Here is a 16,020-nt window from a genome sequence, read left to right on the forward strand (position 1 = left end):
TAATTTATGAGCTACCGAAGTCTTCATTGTCCAATGTCATCAGACCGGTTCGTAATCGGATGAGTAATTTTGTGTTTTAATTTGCATATGGACTTCGATTTGTATATTACATTTTCATTATTCCTCTCTTGTGCATCTGATGTCACTGTTCTACTGGCACTATTATATAGACCGTTGGTTGAATTGTGTTTGTCACTTTGGGTCTTTCTTTTACGTTCAGTACTCCTATCTGTAAGCTGCAATTCTCACGTTGTTATATGATATTTTCAGTTCTGTTTTTCGGCTATTGTTGTACTTCTTGTACGATGTACCGTGTTTGCCCTTTAATGTTTTGTTCAAATGTGTGTGAAATCTTATGGGACTTAACTGCTAAGTTCATCAGTCCCTAAGTTTACACACTACTTAACCTAAATTATCCTAAGGACAAACACACACACCCATGCCCCAGGGAGGACTCGAACCTCCGCCGGGGACCAGCAGCACAGTCCATGACTGCAGCGCCTCAGACCGCTCGACTAATCCCACGCGGCTTTAATATTTTGTCTTTTACATAAGAGCATATGTATGTATGTGATAATGTTGCTGTATAGTGCTGTTCGGCTCCAGTGTCATTGTCATCACTGCTGTCGGCTGTCTGGTGTTTATCTAATTGCGCTTTTATTTTAAGAGTGTGTTTATATTATGTTTCTTTGGCACTTTATAACCGTTGTTGGCTCCACGGTCCTTGTAACGCAAAGTCAAAACAAAGAAATGAAATTAAAAAATTGTCATGGATAATCCTCTAAATATCCTGACTTGTTTGTTTACCAGTACATTGGCAAATCTTGGCGAAGAAAACTGATTATGCAATAGTGACTGCAGCTCGATTATATTGTTTATCAAGTGGGGATTGACATCATTCAACAGAACTTGTTCTGAAAACCTTCTCACGAAGGCCTTCCAACATCGAAAGTTGTACATGTCCCACGGCTGTACACGTGCCGTGAGCCATTTGCGATCGCCTGACGAACCAGTTCCTCGTCCTCAGCTATGATTATCTAAACAGTATTTTCCCACTGACCACCCCAATAATCTAACAATAATACAGATTTTTCCCTCACTGGAAAAAAAAAACATCGTTCAAATACCTTTTGACCTGGTCAGACGTTTTGTTTACCAGATTTCGATACTGTCACAAGGACATTTGGAGCTTCAAAAAGAGATTCTCGCATTTTCAGGCCAAATCCACCATTAGTTTATTCTAAAACTATGATAAGGCGGGTGGTCAGTGTGAAAAACCGTTCTATGCCTCATACCCGAGGACAAGAAACTTGTTCATCTATTGATCCCAAACGTCCTGATGGCACAGGTACAGCAGTGAGACGTATACGGCTGTATGTTGGAAGAACTTTGTGACAAGATTTTTCATATCGAGTTCTGTTGAATGATTACTGTGTCAGTCTCCACTTGAGACACAATATAATCAACCTGCAGTTACTAGTGCGTAACCAGATCGCTTCGTCAAGGCTTACCTATGTACCGAAATATGCCTGATATAAATCAGGATATTTAGAGGATCACCCATGACAATTTGAAATGATTGTGAATTTCTATTACATTGTGTTCTCCATCGTGTATATTATGTGAAGAAATTTCGCTCATTTTATGCATGGTGTAAGAAAACGTTATGTTTTAAAAAATTATTTAGAAATTATCATTACTGTAATGACTTTGTATCATAATAATGAGTTACTTATTATTTTTAACTAACAAAATGGTTGTGTGTGAAACGGTGAATTAAAAAAAAAGAAATGCAAAATAACAATTCAAAATACAAAAAATCAGAAAATAAGTAATTAGAATATAATGAACGTTTAGATATTTTAATTAGGTATGTTGAAAACACTGCGACAGCACCTTGTGTACAGGCTATTTTCCAAAACTGGTATTTCGGAAACCAGCTTTTTTATACATGGATGTGCGTGGCTTGAAAACTTCTTCAATGTATGCAGTAACAAAAGTTTTCATTTTCCAAAATTAATTAATGGTGGAAGGGGTATTTCCGAAAATTTCATATTATTACAAAAGTTGATTACACCGTTTCCAAGAAAGTTAGTTACATATCAACTTTTATATAAAAAACATTTTTATATACCATCGTTTTGAAGACATTCCCTCCGAATCTAATATGTCAAATTACCAATTGGGGTGTGTTTTATCCCTTCAAACTGAAATTGGGCACAAACAAAAAAATACTTATTGCATTTCCCCCACTACATACCCCCCAAGTTTCATCAAGACACAGGATATATGTTGCGCCTTTTTGCAAACACACTGTTTTTTTCTTTTTATCCAAACATACTTTAGAAGCTCTGTGCCATCATCAGTGGGATTTGTTTATTGAAAACTGTAACAAGTGAGCATATTTTAGGTTGTAACTGATCTAACAAAGAGGGGCCTAAAGAATTTTTTTGTTCGCTTTGCTTCTTACCGTGATTTTACATTATACGGTTTTGCAGGAATAATTTAATCTGCAAACACCTGAAGATCCAAAAGATGAATATTCATCAAGACAGTTTATTTACACTTTGGAATGCTAGTTTGATAGAAATCCTAAATATATGATCCGGGAGAGGCCTTAAGAAAGGAGTCTGATATCTCAAAGAGGTGTTCTAGCAACTGCCTTTCAAGGTTGAATAAAATATGAAAAGTTCTTTAGCCCTTGCACGTTGCTTCCATAGGCTTAGCGAAGCGAAGGCATATTTTTCTTTGCACCATTGTACGAATCACCAACATTGCACTGACCATAATATTGTGAATGAACATGTAACCTATGGCACTGAACACAATATGCAGTTATAAGCAAGTGAATTAGATACGGCTACTATTGTGTTGAATTGTTCGTGCTTTTTGTCTATCGAAATCAAGTGCAAGCACTCGGCGTAACCAATAGTCTCGCACAGAGCCTCATAACCTCGGTTTTTATGCACTCGCTGTTGCTTTTTTTGTAACATAAGTATCTTGAAACCATCTGTCTATTTTCACATCAATATTTTTACATATACAGGGTGATTTAGCCGCTCCTACAGCTGACGTTTTATGGAATCCGCAATGTCATAGCTGGCCTTCGTAAACCACGTAGTATATTTTCACATGCTCTCGCTCGCTACGCGCAAACTACTAGTCCTACAGAAAAAAATGAGCAGGATCTTTTCGTAGGAAATTTAATGTAGTTAAATTTAGTACTGGGATACGTTTTGAGGAGGCCAGTTTTCAGAGTTCCTCAGCAGTGAGGATTTATAGTATGTTGTTCGTGGCACTCCCTTCTACCACTGTACAAAAATTTCTGAATACACGAACTATTTCCAATATTCGATCTCATTTCTTTTCTACTGACTGTATTATTACGTCACCAGCGTTGCTGCCTACATGGCTTTGGAGATAATAATTACGTTGACAGTTCGATCCAAACTTAACCCTTACAAGCACAGTAGTTTCTTAGTCAGAAGACCTGACGAATGTAGTTGTTTATTTTATGCTGCTAAAATTCACAAAATTGTTAGGTAAACATTTTTTCTGTAGGACTAATACTTTGCACGTAGCGAGCGACAGGATATGAAAATCTCGCGCGTGGTTTAAGAAGGCCAGCTATAACATTACGGACTGCATAAAACGACAACAGTAGGATCAGCTGAACCACCCTGTATTTACTTTTTATCAGCTTTCATAGTCTGATTCAAGCTTTCGCTTTTGATTTCCGCTTTAGAAATCAGCCCAAACTATTAACATTTACTGGGAGTTTTATTCGCTTTGACGTAATAGGTTTTGTGGGGTAGCTTCCACGAAGTAACCCACCAATACGGCTCAGCTTACTTTTTGTCACTCTTTTTTAAAAAAGCACAATGACGTCACAAACTCCCGTTATATATCTAGGTAGGCAGATTATAGTTCAACGTTCTGTCCACAATGAGGTCATTAGAGACGGAAGACGAGCTCAGATTACAGAAGAAAATCGGCCGTACCTTCTATAAAGGGACTATCCCAGCAGTTGCCTTAACCTGGATAGTGGACGGGGATTTTAACCGTCGCCCTCTCAAATGCCAATTCAGTGTGTTAACTATTGCGCGACATCGCTCGGTGCTTCCATTATAAAAGATGTTGCCTCAATTAAAGGTAGGCTGTTACGGCAGTTGCTAGCAAAGGGACGGGAACTGGTGATTTGGTTTGACAGCTTCAGATGGAACTAGTTTCCAGGTAACATTACGGTAGCAACACTGATGGCGGCCATACTGAAGTGTAGCAGATGCCTGTTTTTCTTTATGATGGAGGCTCATAAGCAAATGTTACGCCAAGATTGTGTGTGTTATTCTAAACTTTTAGATCACATCACACAGCATACGATGTCGGTATCTTCAGACAATGTACTGCCTGTCAGTACGACAGAATGAGAAGGACTCGTGATATCAGCACAGACAGATAGTTGGTGGCAGTCTTCAGCACATTTCTACATCCTTGTTGTTGCTGCTGCTATCCCGAAGACGGGATTGATGCAGAGCACCGCAAATCTATCGTGTGCAAATCTCTTCATCTTTGCATAAATACTACACTACTGCAGCCTATACCCATTTAAGTCTGCTGACTGTGTTCCAGTCGGTCTCCGAGCCCCCACATTTCCCTCCATTACCAATTTCGGTAATCATTGTTAACATCTTAAGGTCTCGACGACAAGTTATTGCATATCTCCTAAAATTGTAGTTAAAGCGCTCTTTCTCATGAACTGGCAGGTATGTAAACCCACTAGAAGACTGATGCATCAGTATGCCAATAATAAAACAACTATACACACACTTTTTCACCACATATATCTGTCGTATGTCCCTCACAACAGAGCACATCACCTGACTGTTTATCGACTACGTTGCAATTAAGTACAAGACTACACTCCAGACAAAAACCACTAGGAAAAAACTGATAGCATTTAAATGAACGAGGGCGTGCTGAAAAGTAATGCTTCCGAATTTTTTATTCTGTTCTCAATATCGGTTGACGTATTAAATGTAGTGCATTTTACTCAGTCTTCTTTCCCTCTTGGCTGAAGCAAGCCTCGGCCTCTAGAGGGCTTCGAATTGTAGCATGGAATATGGCGCTGTGTTACGTAACTATGATGGTGCGTGAGAAACAGCACGCTGTAATCAAATTTCGAATTCAAAGAGTTCGTCCACATATGGAGCACCCTCTTCTTCAGCATGGCAATGCCAAACCACACACGAGCGCTGCGACATCTGCAACATCCGAAGCCTTGGGTTCACTGTCATCGATCATCCTCCGTACAGTCCAGACTTGCACCCACCCGATTTTTATCTGTTTCCAAAACTTAGAGAACGCCGTCGAGGACGTTACTTTGATATTGATGAAGTGGTGCACGCAGAGATGATGTTGCGGCTCCGTCAACAAGTCCAACATTCAACAGCAACGGTATCAACACACTGGTAATCCGTTGGGATAAATGTGTTTGTCAACAGGATGACTATGTTGAGAAATCAATAGGTAAATATAAAGAATTAAGATATAGAATGTTAATAAAGTTTTATTTATAAAGCTTTAAGACTTTTTACATAAAAATATCGGAGGCATTACTTTTCAGCACGCAATCGTATATTCGTTACCAGATTTCTCTTTTTCCGAAACGACTTTCTTGCTCCTCCTAGTCTGCGTATTGTATCCTCTCCATGTGGGCTATGATCAATTATTTTTCTGCCCAAATGGAAAAACTGGTGTCTCATTTCCTAATCTAATTTCCACAGAATAGCCTGATTTAATTCGCCAACACTGTGCAACCCTTGCTACCGTTGATTTGCTTTTGTTGATGTCGTCTTCTAACTTCTTTTCAGGACACTCCGTTCGACTGCTCTTCCAAATCCCTCGTCGTCTCTGACGCAATTACAATGCCGGCAAACCTAAAAGTTTTTATTCCTTCTCCCCGAACATTAATTGGTTCTCCGTATTTCTCTTTGCTTCCTTCACCTCTTGTGCAGTGTGTAAAATGAATAACATTAGGGAAAGGATACAACCCTGTCTCCGTCCCTTCTCAATTACTGCTTCCCTTTGATGCCGTTTGATTCTTACAACTGCAGCTATAACCTTTCGTTTCTAGTATTTTATCCTTGATATATCTAAACAACAATGAACTGCTTGGCAGGATGTACATCCCATTGTACCATTTACTAGGACTTCTTTTGCAGTCACATAGTGAGTGCCAAACTATGGGGAAACCGAACTCAAACGTCATATCGACATTGTCTTTCAGGTGGCACCATATGGACGGTCTAACGAGAAAACTAACGTGGCTACAGGCAACCGCAACGAATAGTAACGACACGATCATAAAGATCGCCTTCAACTATCACGGATTATACACTGTCTGATCAAAAACATCGTGATCCTTATGACTAGACATTAATATGAGGTGTGTCTGACAGCTTGGAATCTGCTGTGGACGCTTTCAGTCAGGCGTCTGACAGTCGGCGGAGGAATGACAGCCTATTCTAACTCAAGAGCCGAAAACACCCAAGGTAGTGATGTTAGACTCTGGGGTCTGGAGGGACCTAAAGGTGTTCCATTGGGTTCAGGTCGGTACTCTGATCAGGCCAGTCCATTTTAGGAATGTTATTGTCCACAAACAATACCTCAAAAACGCTGCTTTATCACAGGATACATTGTCGTATACGTTGAACAAACAACCGAACTGCCCCTTTGCTGCACGCCGTACACAATTCCGTAAAATGTGGAAACTGGAAATCTGTGGTAAGTTCCTATGGGACCAAACTGCTGAGGTCATCAGTCCCTAGCTTACACAATACTTAATCTAACTTAAACTAACTTGCGCTAAGGACAACATACACATCCATGCCCGAGGGAGGACTCGAACCTCAGATGGGGGCGTAAAATGTGTTCATATCCTTCAGCATTCAGCGTTTTTATTTTTTTGCTTTTTTTACGCAAAAAAGGGACAACACACTAAACACGAAAACACTCCAGTACCGTAATACCGCCTTTCTGTACATTACTGGATGCACTACCCACGATGACAGGTAACGTCCTTCGGGCATTCTCCAAACATAGACCTCTACATCAGATTTCCAGAGACTGTAGCGTCATTCGTAACTCCAAATCACCTGATTCCGGCCATCCAGTCTCCAGTGGCGTCGCTCTTTGCACCATCAAAAGCGTTGCTTAGCACTGCCTATAGAAATGTGTGGCTTACGAGGCGTTACGCGACCACTGTACGTCACTCTCTTTCACTCCCAAACCACAGTCATCGTGCTAGACGGATTGCTGGTAGCTGTTTGGAACACACGCGTCATCCCTTCCGCTTATTTCGCGCAGTTTTTTACAACCACCCTCTGCAATGTTCGACCGCCCCTTCCGTCAGTACACGATGTCTGCCTGGTCTCGGTTTAGCTTAGTTGTTCCTTCATGTTTCCACTCTATATTCACACCAGCAGCAGTCGACACGGGCAGCATTAGAAGGGCTGAAATGATTTGTTACTCAAGTGACTAGCCCACGTTCGAAGTCATTCGTCTCTCCTGACCGACACATTGTGCTTCTTTACTGACGACGCAGTTCGCTTTGCTTCGCAAATTCACGGAGCCTCATGCTCCGGTGAGTTGTGTTGTAGGATGGGCGGATCATGCCTTTCCTACTTCTTTCTGGGGGTGTTGAATATGGTCTTCTCGTCGGAATCTTCTTCATGGTTGCGTTGCTGCTAGTAGGTCTTCTTGCTCATGTTGCGGCGTTTCGCTACACCAGCAACAGGTCTGGCTATCTCGTGGTCGGGCGCCAGTGCACTTGGTTGCCCAAGTCGTGGAGGAGGGCGTTCTCCGACGTCCGCGCGGCCGCATAAAAACGTTGCGCCGCTTGCCGGAATCGGTGTTTTAGCACCGGTACTCCTGCTAATCTATGGAGTTTTCTGCTGCTGAAGTCTCGTGGCAGGTGAAGCGCTAACCTAAGTGCCTTGTCCTGCACCGTCTGCAGCTTTGCAATTGACGAGTCGGCCGCGTTGCCCCATACCACAGCAGCGTACTCTAACACTGGCCTGATGTCAGATACAGAGTAATGCCGCAGTGTGGGGGCAGGGTCGTTGCTGGGTTGAGTGCAGGGTCGTCGTCGGGTTGAGTAAGGGGTATAACAAGTGAAATCTGCCAAGCGCTTTATCCATTACTTCCCTGAGGTGCGCCTTCCACGTCAGACGGCGGTCCAGGGTTACGCCTAGATAGCGTCCGGTGTTCGACCATGGGATGGGGCCTCCCGTGATGCTGGATGGCTGCAGGTCGGCAGGAATCTTCTTCCTTGTGAAGATCACCACCTGACTTTGGGCTGCGTTAAACTTGAGCCGCCATTCGGTGGCCCAACCTCCGAGGACGTTGCAAGCCGATTGCAGGCGGTGACGCATAGGCCTGGCGTTGATGCTCCTTCCGTAGAGCACCGTATCGTCCGCGTAGAGCTCAACATGCACGCCCTGCCTCTTCGGGACGTCGGCGGTGAACAGTGAGTACAGCAAGGGGCCGATGAAGGACCCTTGCGGTACCCCAGCTGCAATGGGACGCGCTGTCGACGTCCCGTCTTCGGCGCGCACGTGGAAGGTGCGCCCAGTCAGGTAGGATTTGAACAGGCGGGCGTGCGACACCGGTAGCCCTTGTGTAAGTAGTTTATACACAAGGGCGTCGTGCCACACGCTGTCGAAGGCTCTGGAAACGTCCAGGAGTACCGCCCCAAGATACTCGCCACGTTCCAGCGCCCCCATCGCCTGCTCTACCAGTCGAGGAAGCTGCTGCTGTGTAGAGTGGCCCCTCCTGAGACCGAACTGCTCGTCAGGGAGCAGGCCTTCCTCCTCGACGTGTCGCCACAGCCTCTTAACGTACAGCCTCTCGAAAACCTTCGAGACTGCAGGCAACAGGCTGATGGATCTGTGGTTTTGCGGCAGCCGCAGGTCTTTTCCGACTTTGGGGACCGCTACAACTTCCGCATGTTTCCATGCAGATGGGAAGCTGCAGGTCCCGAGCACGGAGTTGAAGATCCTCGTTGGTTGCCGCACAGCGCTCGGCGGCAGCATCTTCAGCAGCTCGCTGCTGATGTTGTCGCAGCCCCCTGCCTTCCTTGTCTGCAGGCCAGCGAGCTGTTGCGCGACCTCATCCACCGTCACTTCTGCAATGACGTTGTCCACCTCTGTGTGCGCCAGGTACACAGGGAGGCGCCGCTCCACCAAGCGGACGTGTTCTTCGTCTACGACGGCGAATGGGTCGTCTAACGCGCCAGCTTTGGCGTCAGGCTCGGTGATGACGTCACCTCCAACCTGGAGCGGCGGGACTCGCTAGCGTTGTTGCAAAAAGCTTTTGATCATCCTCCAGGCTGTTCCGTCCTCTATCCTGAGAGTGGCAATTCTGCCGGCCCAGTCGCGGCTGCGGTGGTTTGCAATCGCGTACTTACTTTTCGCGACGCATGCGGTTTATTGTGGCCTTCGTTGACGGCTGTCGCGTAATATGCCACTCTCGGAACAGACGGTTCTTCTCCCGGGTGGCCTGGAGGATGACTGGTGGCAGCTGCGGCGTGGCTGCTGCTGCTGCCGCTTCGTGCGTCAGACGCGTGAATGCGGCAAGGGCCGCATCGGCACTCTCGGCCGCTGGATCACGCATGGCGGCGACTGTCTCTTCTAGGTGGTCCCGGATGTGGTCCCAGTCGACGTTGCGGTTCTGCTTGTGGCCCCTCCGGTGGTGCGATTCCGTCAGTGGCGAGATCGAAGATCACAGGAAGGTGATCGGACGATAGCGTCACGCGTGTGGTCGCGAATGCGTCATGTGCGGCCCCCTTGATGATAGCGACGTCCAAGACCTCGGCGCGGCCACGTTTGGGATAATGTGTGGGGTCAAAAGGCCCCACCACTATCGCGTCGTGTTGTTGGGCCGCTCGCAGTAGCCTTCTCTCGCTAGTGGTCGTCACCCGGGAGTTCCACTCCGGTTGTTTGGCGTTGAAGTCGCCGCCGATGAACAAGTTGGCACGCATCGACAACAGCGAGTGGAAATCTTGCGGTTGCAGCAGCCGTACTGGTTATCGATACGCAGCCATAAACTTTACCTGGTACACTGAGGTGATGACCACGACACCAGTAGCTTCTAGTGTGGTCAACTCTGGCAGCTGGAAGGGATGGTGGCGTAATGATGTCTTCACATACACCGCTATTCCGCCGCCCGCCATCTCTCGGTCAGTGCGGTAGCCTCGCAAGTTTGGCGCCCGCACTTGCACTCCTGGTTTCAGCCAAGTTTCGGTGACGAGGGAGAGGTCACGGCCTCGTCACGCAGAAACTTCCGAAACTCGCCAGCTTGGTCACGAATGCTGTTCGCATTCCAAATGCAAACGGTGAGCCCCAGTTCAAATGGTTCAAATGGCTCTGAGCACTATGGGATTCAACATCTTAGGTCATAAGTCCCCTAGAACTTAGAACTACTTAAACCTAACTAACCTAAGGACATCACACACACCCATGCCCGAGGCAGGATTCGAACCTGCGACCGTAGCAATCCCGCGGTTCCGGACTGCAGCGCCAGAACCGCACGGCCACCGCGGCCGGCTGAGCCCCTGTATTAGAGTGGTAGCCATGATGTGGGGCAGGGGCTGCATGTGTCGTGGTGGCCTGGTTGGGCGCAGTCAGGGCAGATACTATCATCTGCGGAAGCTGCAGTATGAGCTGCTCGAATTCTCGCAGCATTTCGCGCAGCTCTGCAGCTTCACTGGGCGCAGCTGGCGTCTCTGTCGTCTGCGTCGGTGGAGACAGGGCTTGCTCGGCGGGCGCCGAAGCGGCGGGGGCGTTGTCTGGCCGTCCGCGTCTATCGCGCCGATTCTCTGCCCTGGCTGGCGTGGACTGTGCGGCCGGCGCTGGCTGCTCTCCGCCGTCCACGCCCCCGGACGTTCGTGGGGGGGGGGGGGGGGGGGGGGAGAGGGGAGAGGGGGGGGGGGCGCGGGTGGTCTTTTGGCCGATCCCGTTGTCTGTGCCGCGGATGTAGCGGCAACCCACGCAAAACTTTTGCCCGCTTACACAGGCCCCCTGGCTACTGCTCTCTTGAAGGCCTTGCAGCCCCTGTAGTTAGCAACATGCGCCTCCTTACAGTTGCAGCAGGTCGGGGCGTCCTTTCTGGGGTGCGGCCACTCCCCGCTGGCGTGGTTTCCCGCGCATTTCACGCAGTGCGGCATCATCTGGCAATACTTTGCTATATGATCGATGCCTTGGCAGTTGAAGCACTGTGGAGGTCCTCTTCTGCGCCGTAATTTCTCCACAGTGACTTCAGCACTGCCCACCCTCTTCTCCTGGAAGATCTTACTACGAAAAGGGTTGTCATCCAGGACAGCGAGGAAGAGCGGCATGTCACTGTTATCTCTGGGTGATTTCATCCGCGATGTGCTGCGGATGGCGTAACCCTTCTCTTCGAGCAGTTCTCGTAGGTAGACAGGGTCCATGTTGAAAGGCAGTTCAGGAAAACAATCTTAAGTGTCTTCATAGGTTCCGACGAATACGTGAAGGAATGGAGTCCCTCACGCTTCGTCAGCTCCGTTACACCGCTGTAATCGTCCGCGGTGTGTGAGACGACGCGGCACAGGTCTCGGCCTGCCGTCCGCGTTGTGAAGGTGCCCTTCACCACCTGCTTGATCTTCGTCTCGAACTCTTTGAAAGTGCCTTCCCACTGGATGACAACCGGTGGGGGAGGGGGCGCCCTCTCTGGCTGCTGTGAGTCGGAAGCCTCAGCTGTTGCATCAGGAAGGCTGCTGTAGCGGTTGGCGGGTTTACTCCGCCTGCTTATACTGCTAGCAAAACTGCCCTCGCAGTTTGCTTCCTCGTGAGCCTTGAAAACCCGTCTTTGTCGGTCTCGGGTGGGGTCCTGGCCCCCTCCCGTGATTTCTTCTGCTGCGTGCGCACTTTTGGTGCGCTGGTGCAAGTGCCGGCAGCGGTGCCCTTTGCGGACGCGTCGTGCAAAGCAACGGCACGACACTTCCAGCAGGTGCGCTCCAGAGCCGAGTTTTCGTCGTGGTTTCCCGATCTTTGGGCTCCAGGAATGAGCCCCATCAGGAACTGGAGGTGCTTGTCGGCCTCCGTAGCTGCTGTTGCGCCCCCATTCTTTGCGTCGCTCGGGGCGCCGTTGCTGGTTTCGGTCGCTGGTCGTCCGGCAGCGGCTTCCCTGATCTCGGTGGTGGTGAGTGAGGATGTCTGCGGCCCACCCACATCCAAAACACGACAGGCCGTCGTTGGTGGTCAGAATGCGCCATCGCGTCTTCCCTTCGTACGCTGATTTGCCATAGGTGGCGGGCGGGACGTCCCCGCCGCGCCACTCGCCTCGCCAGCCAAGGCTAGGTCCGCATAACGGCTCGTCGACGCAGTAAGAGTGTTGCCCGTCTCGGTGTCCAGGTCCCAGGTCGAGGTCCATCGTAGGTAGCAGGCAGGAAGCGGCCTCTGCCACAGCAAACTCCAACTACAACCGCCCCCCCCCCCCACCCACAAGCTTCAATGTCGTGTGCCACCTCCACATAACGAGTTACCGTACCCAGATCAGATTCAAAGCATTCACACAAGGGTGGCGCCGGTGGCGACACCTACAACGTGCTGACATTATGAAAGTTTCCAACCGATTTCTCATACACAAACAGCAGTTGACCGGCGTTGTCTGGTGAAACGCTGTTGTGATATCTAGTGTAAGGAGGAGGAATGCGTACCATCACGTTTCCGACTTTGATAAAGGTCGGATTGTAGCTTATCGCGGTTGCGGTTTATCGTATCGCGACATTGCTGCTCGCATTGGTCGAGATCAAATGACTACTAGCAGAGTATGGAATCGGTGGGTTCAGGAGGGTAATACGGAACGCCGTGCTGGATTCCAACGACCTCGTATCACTAGCAGTCAAGATGGCAGGCATCTTATCCGCATGGCTGTAAACGGGTCGTGAAGCCACGTCTCGATCCATGAGTCAACAGATGAGGACGTTTGCAAAACAACAACATTCTGCACGAACAGTTCGACGACGTTTGCAGCATCATCGACTATCAGCTCGGAGACAATGTCTGCGGTTACCCTTGACGCTGCATCACAGACAGGAGCGCCTGCGATGGTGTACTCAACGACGGACCTGGGTGCACGAATGGCAAAACGTCATTTGTTCGGATGAATCCAGGTTCTGTTTACAGCATCATGATGGTCGCATCCGTGTTTGGCGACATCGCGGTGAACGCACATTGGAAGCGTGTATTCGTCATCGCCATACTGGCGTATCAGCCGACGTGATGGTATGGGGTGCCATTGGTTACACGACTCGGTTACCTCTTGTTCGCACTGACGGCACGTTGAACAGTGGACGTTACATTTCAGATGTGTTACGACCCGTGGCTCTACCCTTCATTCGATCCCTGCGAAACCCTACATTTCAGCAGGATAATGCACGACCGCATGTTGCAGGTCCCGTACGGGTCTTTCTAGACACAGAAAATGTTCGACTGCTGCCCTGTCCAGCACATTCTCCAGATCTCTCACCAATTGAAAACGTCTGGTCAATGGTGGCCGAGCAACTGGCTCGTTACAATACGCCAGTCACTACTCTTGATGAACTGTGGTATCGTGTTGAAGCTGCATGGGCAGCTGTACCTGTACACGCCATCCAAGCTCTGTTTGACTCAATGCCCAGGCGTATCAAGGAACGGCCAGAGGTGGTTGTCCTGCGTACTTATTTCTCAGGATCTATGCACCCAAATTGTGTGAAAATGTAATCACATGTCAGTTCTAGTATAATATATTTGTCCAATGAATACCCGTTTATCATCTGCATTTCTTCTTGGTGTAGCAATTTTAATGGCCAGTGGTGTAGTTGGGGGGACGGATGGGGCCACCGATCAAGCGAGCTCGGTCGGACAGCGATCTTTTTTTTTCTTTTTTTAGGAGAAGACACTTTATGGTGGAAGATGGATATATATATATATATATATATATATATATATATATATATGTGTGTGTGTGTGTGTGTGTGTGTGTGTGTATACAGTTTAATTACAAAAAACAAAAATTTGCAAGGCGCGAGATTCGATCCGGTGATCTTTGGATTACGAACCTTTTTTTTTTGTTTTTTTTTTTTTTTTTTTTAAAACAACAAATACAAAAAAAAGTTGCATGGTGCGAGATTCGATCCGGCGACCCTTTTTTTTTATTTTATTGTATTATTTTTTTTTATATACATCTATACAAATACATAAATAAGATTTACATACAACTTAAATAAAAGTGAAAATAAAAAAATTAAAATCCGTATTCCAAGCGGATGTTTTTATCTTTTTTTTTTTGGGAGCAGGAAGGCAGGGTAAACAAACAATCTTTATTCGTACAATTGTACTATCTCAGGGATAAGAAAAGGATCGAGACAGCAAAAACAAAGCAAAAACAATTTGGAAACCAGAAAATCAACGTAAAGGCCGCCCTTTTTTTTGTGTAACATGAAGAAAGTAAATGACAATCCTAGTCACGGGCGGGAGTTAAAATGAAGTTATCATCTGCATCACAATCCCTGCAGCACGCGGTGTCGCATCATAAATCTGGCAGACAGCCATATAATCTTGACCATTTCTGCCTTTGTGGGCGGCATATGTTCATGTATTTCTCCTGCGGCGACCATGTAGGGGCCCGTTGTCTTCTCAGTGTGCTGTATGCCAATATAACTGAACCGCGCAGTATTGTCTCTAGTCGTTCTGCTGCAGGAGTCTTCTCAGTTCTGGGACACCCCAGCTGTCGGGCGGATTGTGAAAAACACTTCCTAAAAAATTGGAAAAGTAAGTCCTGTATTTCGTATGACGCCGTATGAGCTCGTGTTGTTCTTGTAAATACATCCAATAATCCGTCACGGACTTAATATCGTACGAATACAAATATTTCGTCGCATGTCCAGCGATCCAATTGACCGCATACGTCTTTTGTTTGGGAAAAAAGGTCTTGTCCGGTAGAAAAAGTACATCCGATGTGATTTCTGTGTAGTTAGTGCGCCGAAGGAAGGCCAATATTCGACGCGTCAGCATCCAGACGTCCCTCGCTGCGCCACACACTAAACCATGTTCTTCCGTTGCTAACAGGCCACAGTTTGTGCAAAGAGGAGAATCGACCACATGAATTGTATGTAATCGACTCCTGGTCACAAGTTTACGGTTTATAAGAATTTACCACATCGATCTCGCTGCTGTTGACAGTAATGGAGTATGCACTGCACACCAAATGTGGTTCCACGTTCTCGACGGGTATTTGAATTCCATTACGTTGCGGGCATGGTGATCCATCAAGCACCTATAGATCTCCCGAGTCGTGGGTAGTCTCGTCGAAGGTACTTTCAGACGAACATAACTGTAATCAACCAGAAATGAGGCAATGTGTGCAAGAGAAGGCGAAATATTGCCCACCGCAATAGGGGGTTCGTACGAAGGCGGAACAAGTACTTCTATCAGAGCTGACGTAATGGTGTGCTTTCGTTGTTGCCAATTTTGTATCATCGCTCGCATGTAAAGCGCCAGAGCTTTGTTTCGCACGTTTGTGAGGTTGAGGCCACCGTTCCGGAAGTGTAGCGTTAACGTGTCATATGTGATCTTAAACAACATCCCAGTACTAACATAGTAACCAAAGGCAGCCATGAGGCGGTCTGCAATACCCTTCGGTATTGGTAGGATCTGCGCTAAATGGGGCAGACGTGACGCTATGTGAACGTTAGTGTATGCCACACGCTGGATCATGTCAAAGGCTCTCAGTGAGTTGTTCCGTATCGCCAGACGAACATTTCGCAGAAGCCGCCGAGAACTCGCCGCCGCTGACCGCCGTAGTGAGCGGGTAAATGTGATCCCCAGACAGCTCAGCGATTCCACCGTCTGAAACGGTCCCGGTATGTCTTCCAGACCCCGTCCAATGTGCATAATTTTGGATTTCGTCATGTTAATGGCACTGCCTGCTGCCGTCCCGTAAGAGTCTAGATATTCAACA

General features: G+C 47.4%; 1 protein-coding gene across 1 annotated transcript in view; it reads right to left on the reverse strand.

Annotated features, from left to right (window-relative positions):
* Positions 1-12,450, reverse strand: part of LOC126470745 (sodium-dependent transporter bedraggled) — a 446,015-nt gene extending 433,565 nt beyond the window's left edge. Inside the window, exons 1-2 of the mRNA XM_050098751.1 lie at positions 11,637-12,450; positions 10,590-10,846 (exon numbers count right to left, since the gene is read on the reverse strand). Coding sequence (XP_049954708.1) covers positions 10,590-10,846; positions 11,637-12,450 — 1,071 coding nt within the window. The remainder of the gene's footprint in view (positions 1-10,589; positions 10,847-11,636) is intronic.
* Between the last annotated feature and the right edge of the window lie 3,570 nt (positions 12,451-16,020).

This window comes from Schistocerca serialis, chromosome 3 (assembly GCF_023864345.2).
Source record: "Schistocerca serialis cubense isolate TAMUIC-IGC-003099 chromosome 3, iqSchSeri2.2, whole genome shotgun sequence".
In the NCBI taxonomy this organism is placed as follows: domain Eukaryota; kingdom Metazoa; phylum Arthropoda; class Insecta; order Orthoptera; family Acrididae; genus Schistocerca; species Schistocerca serialis.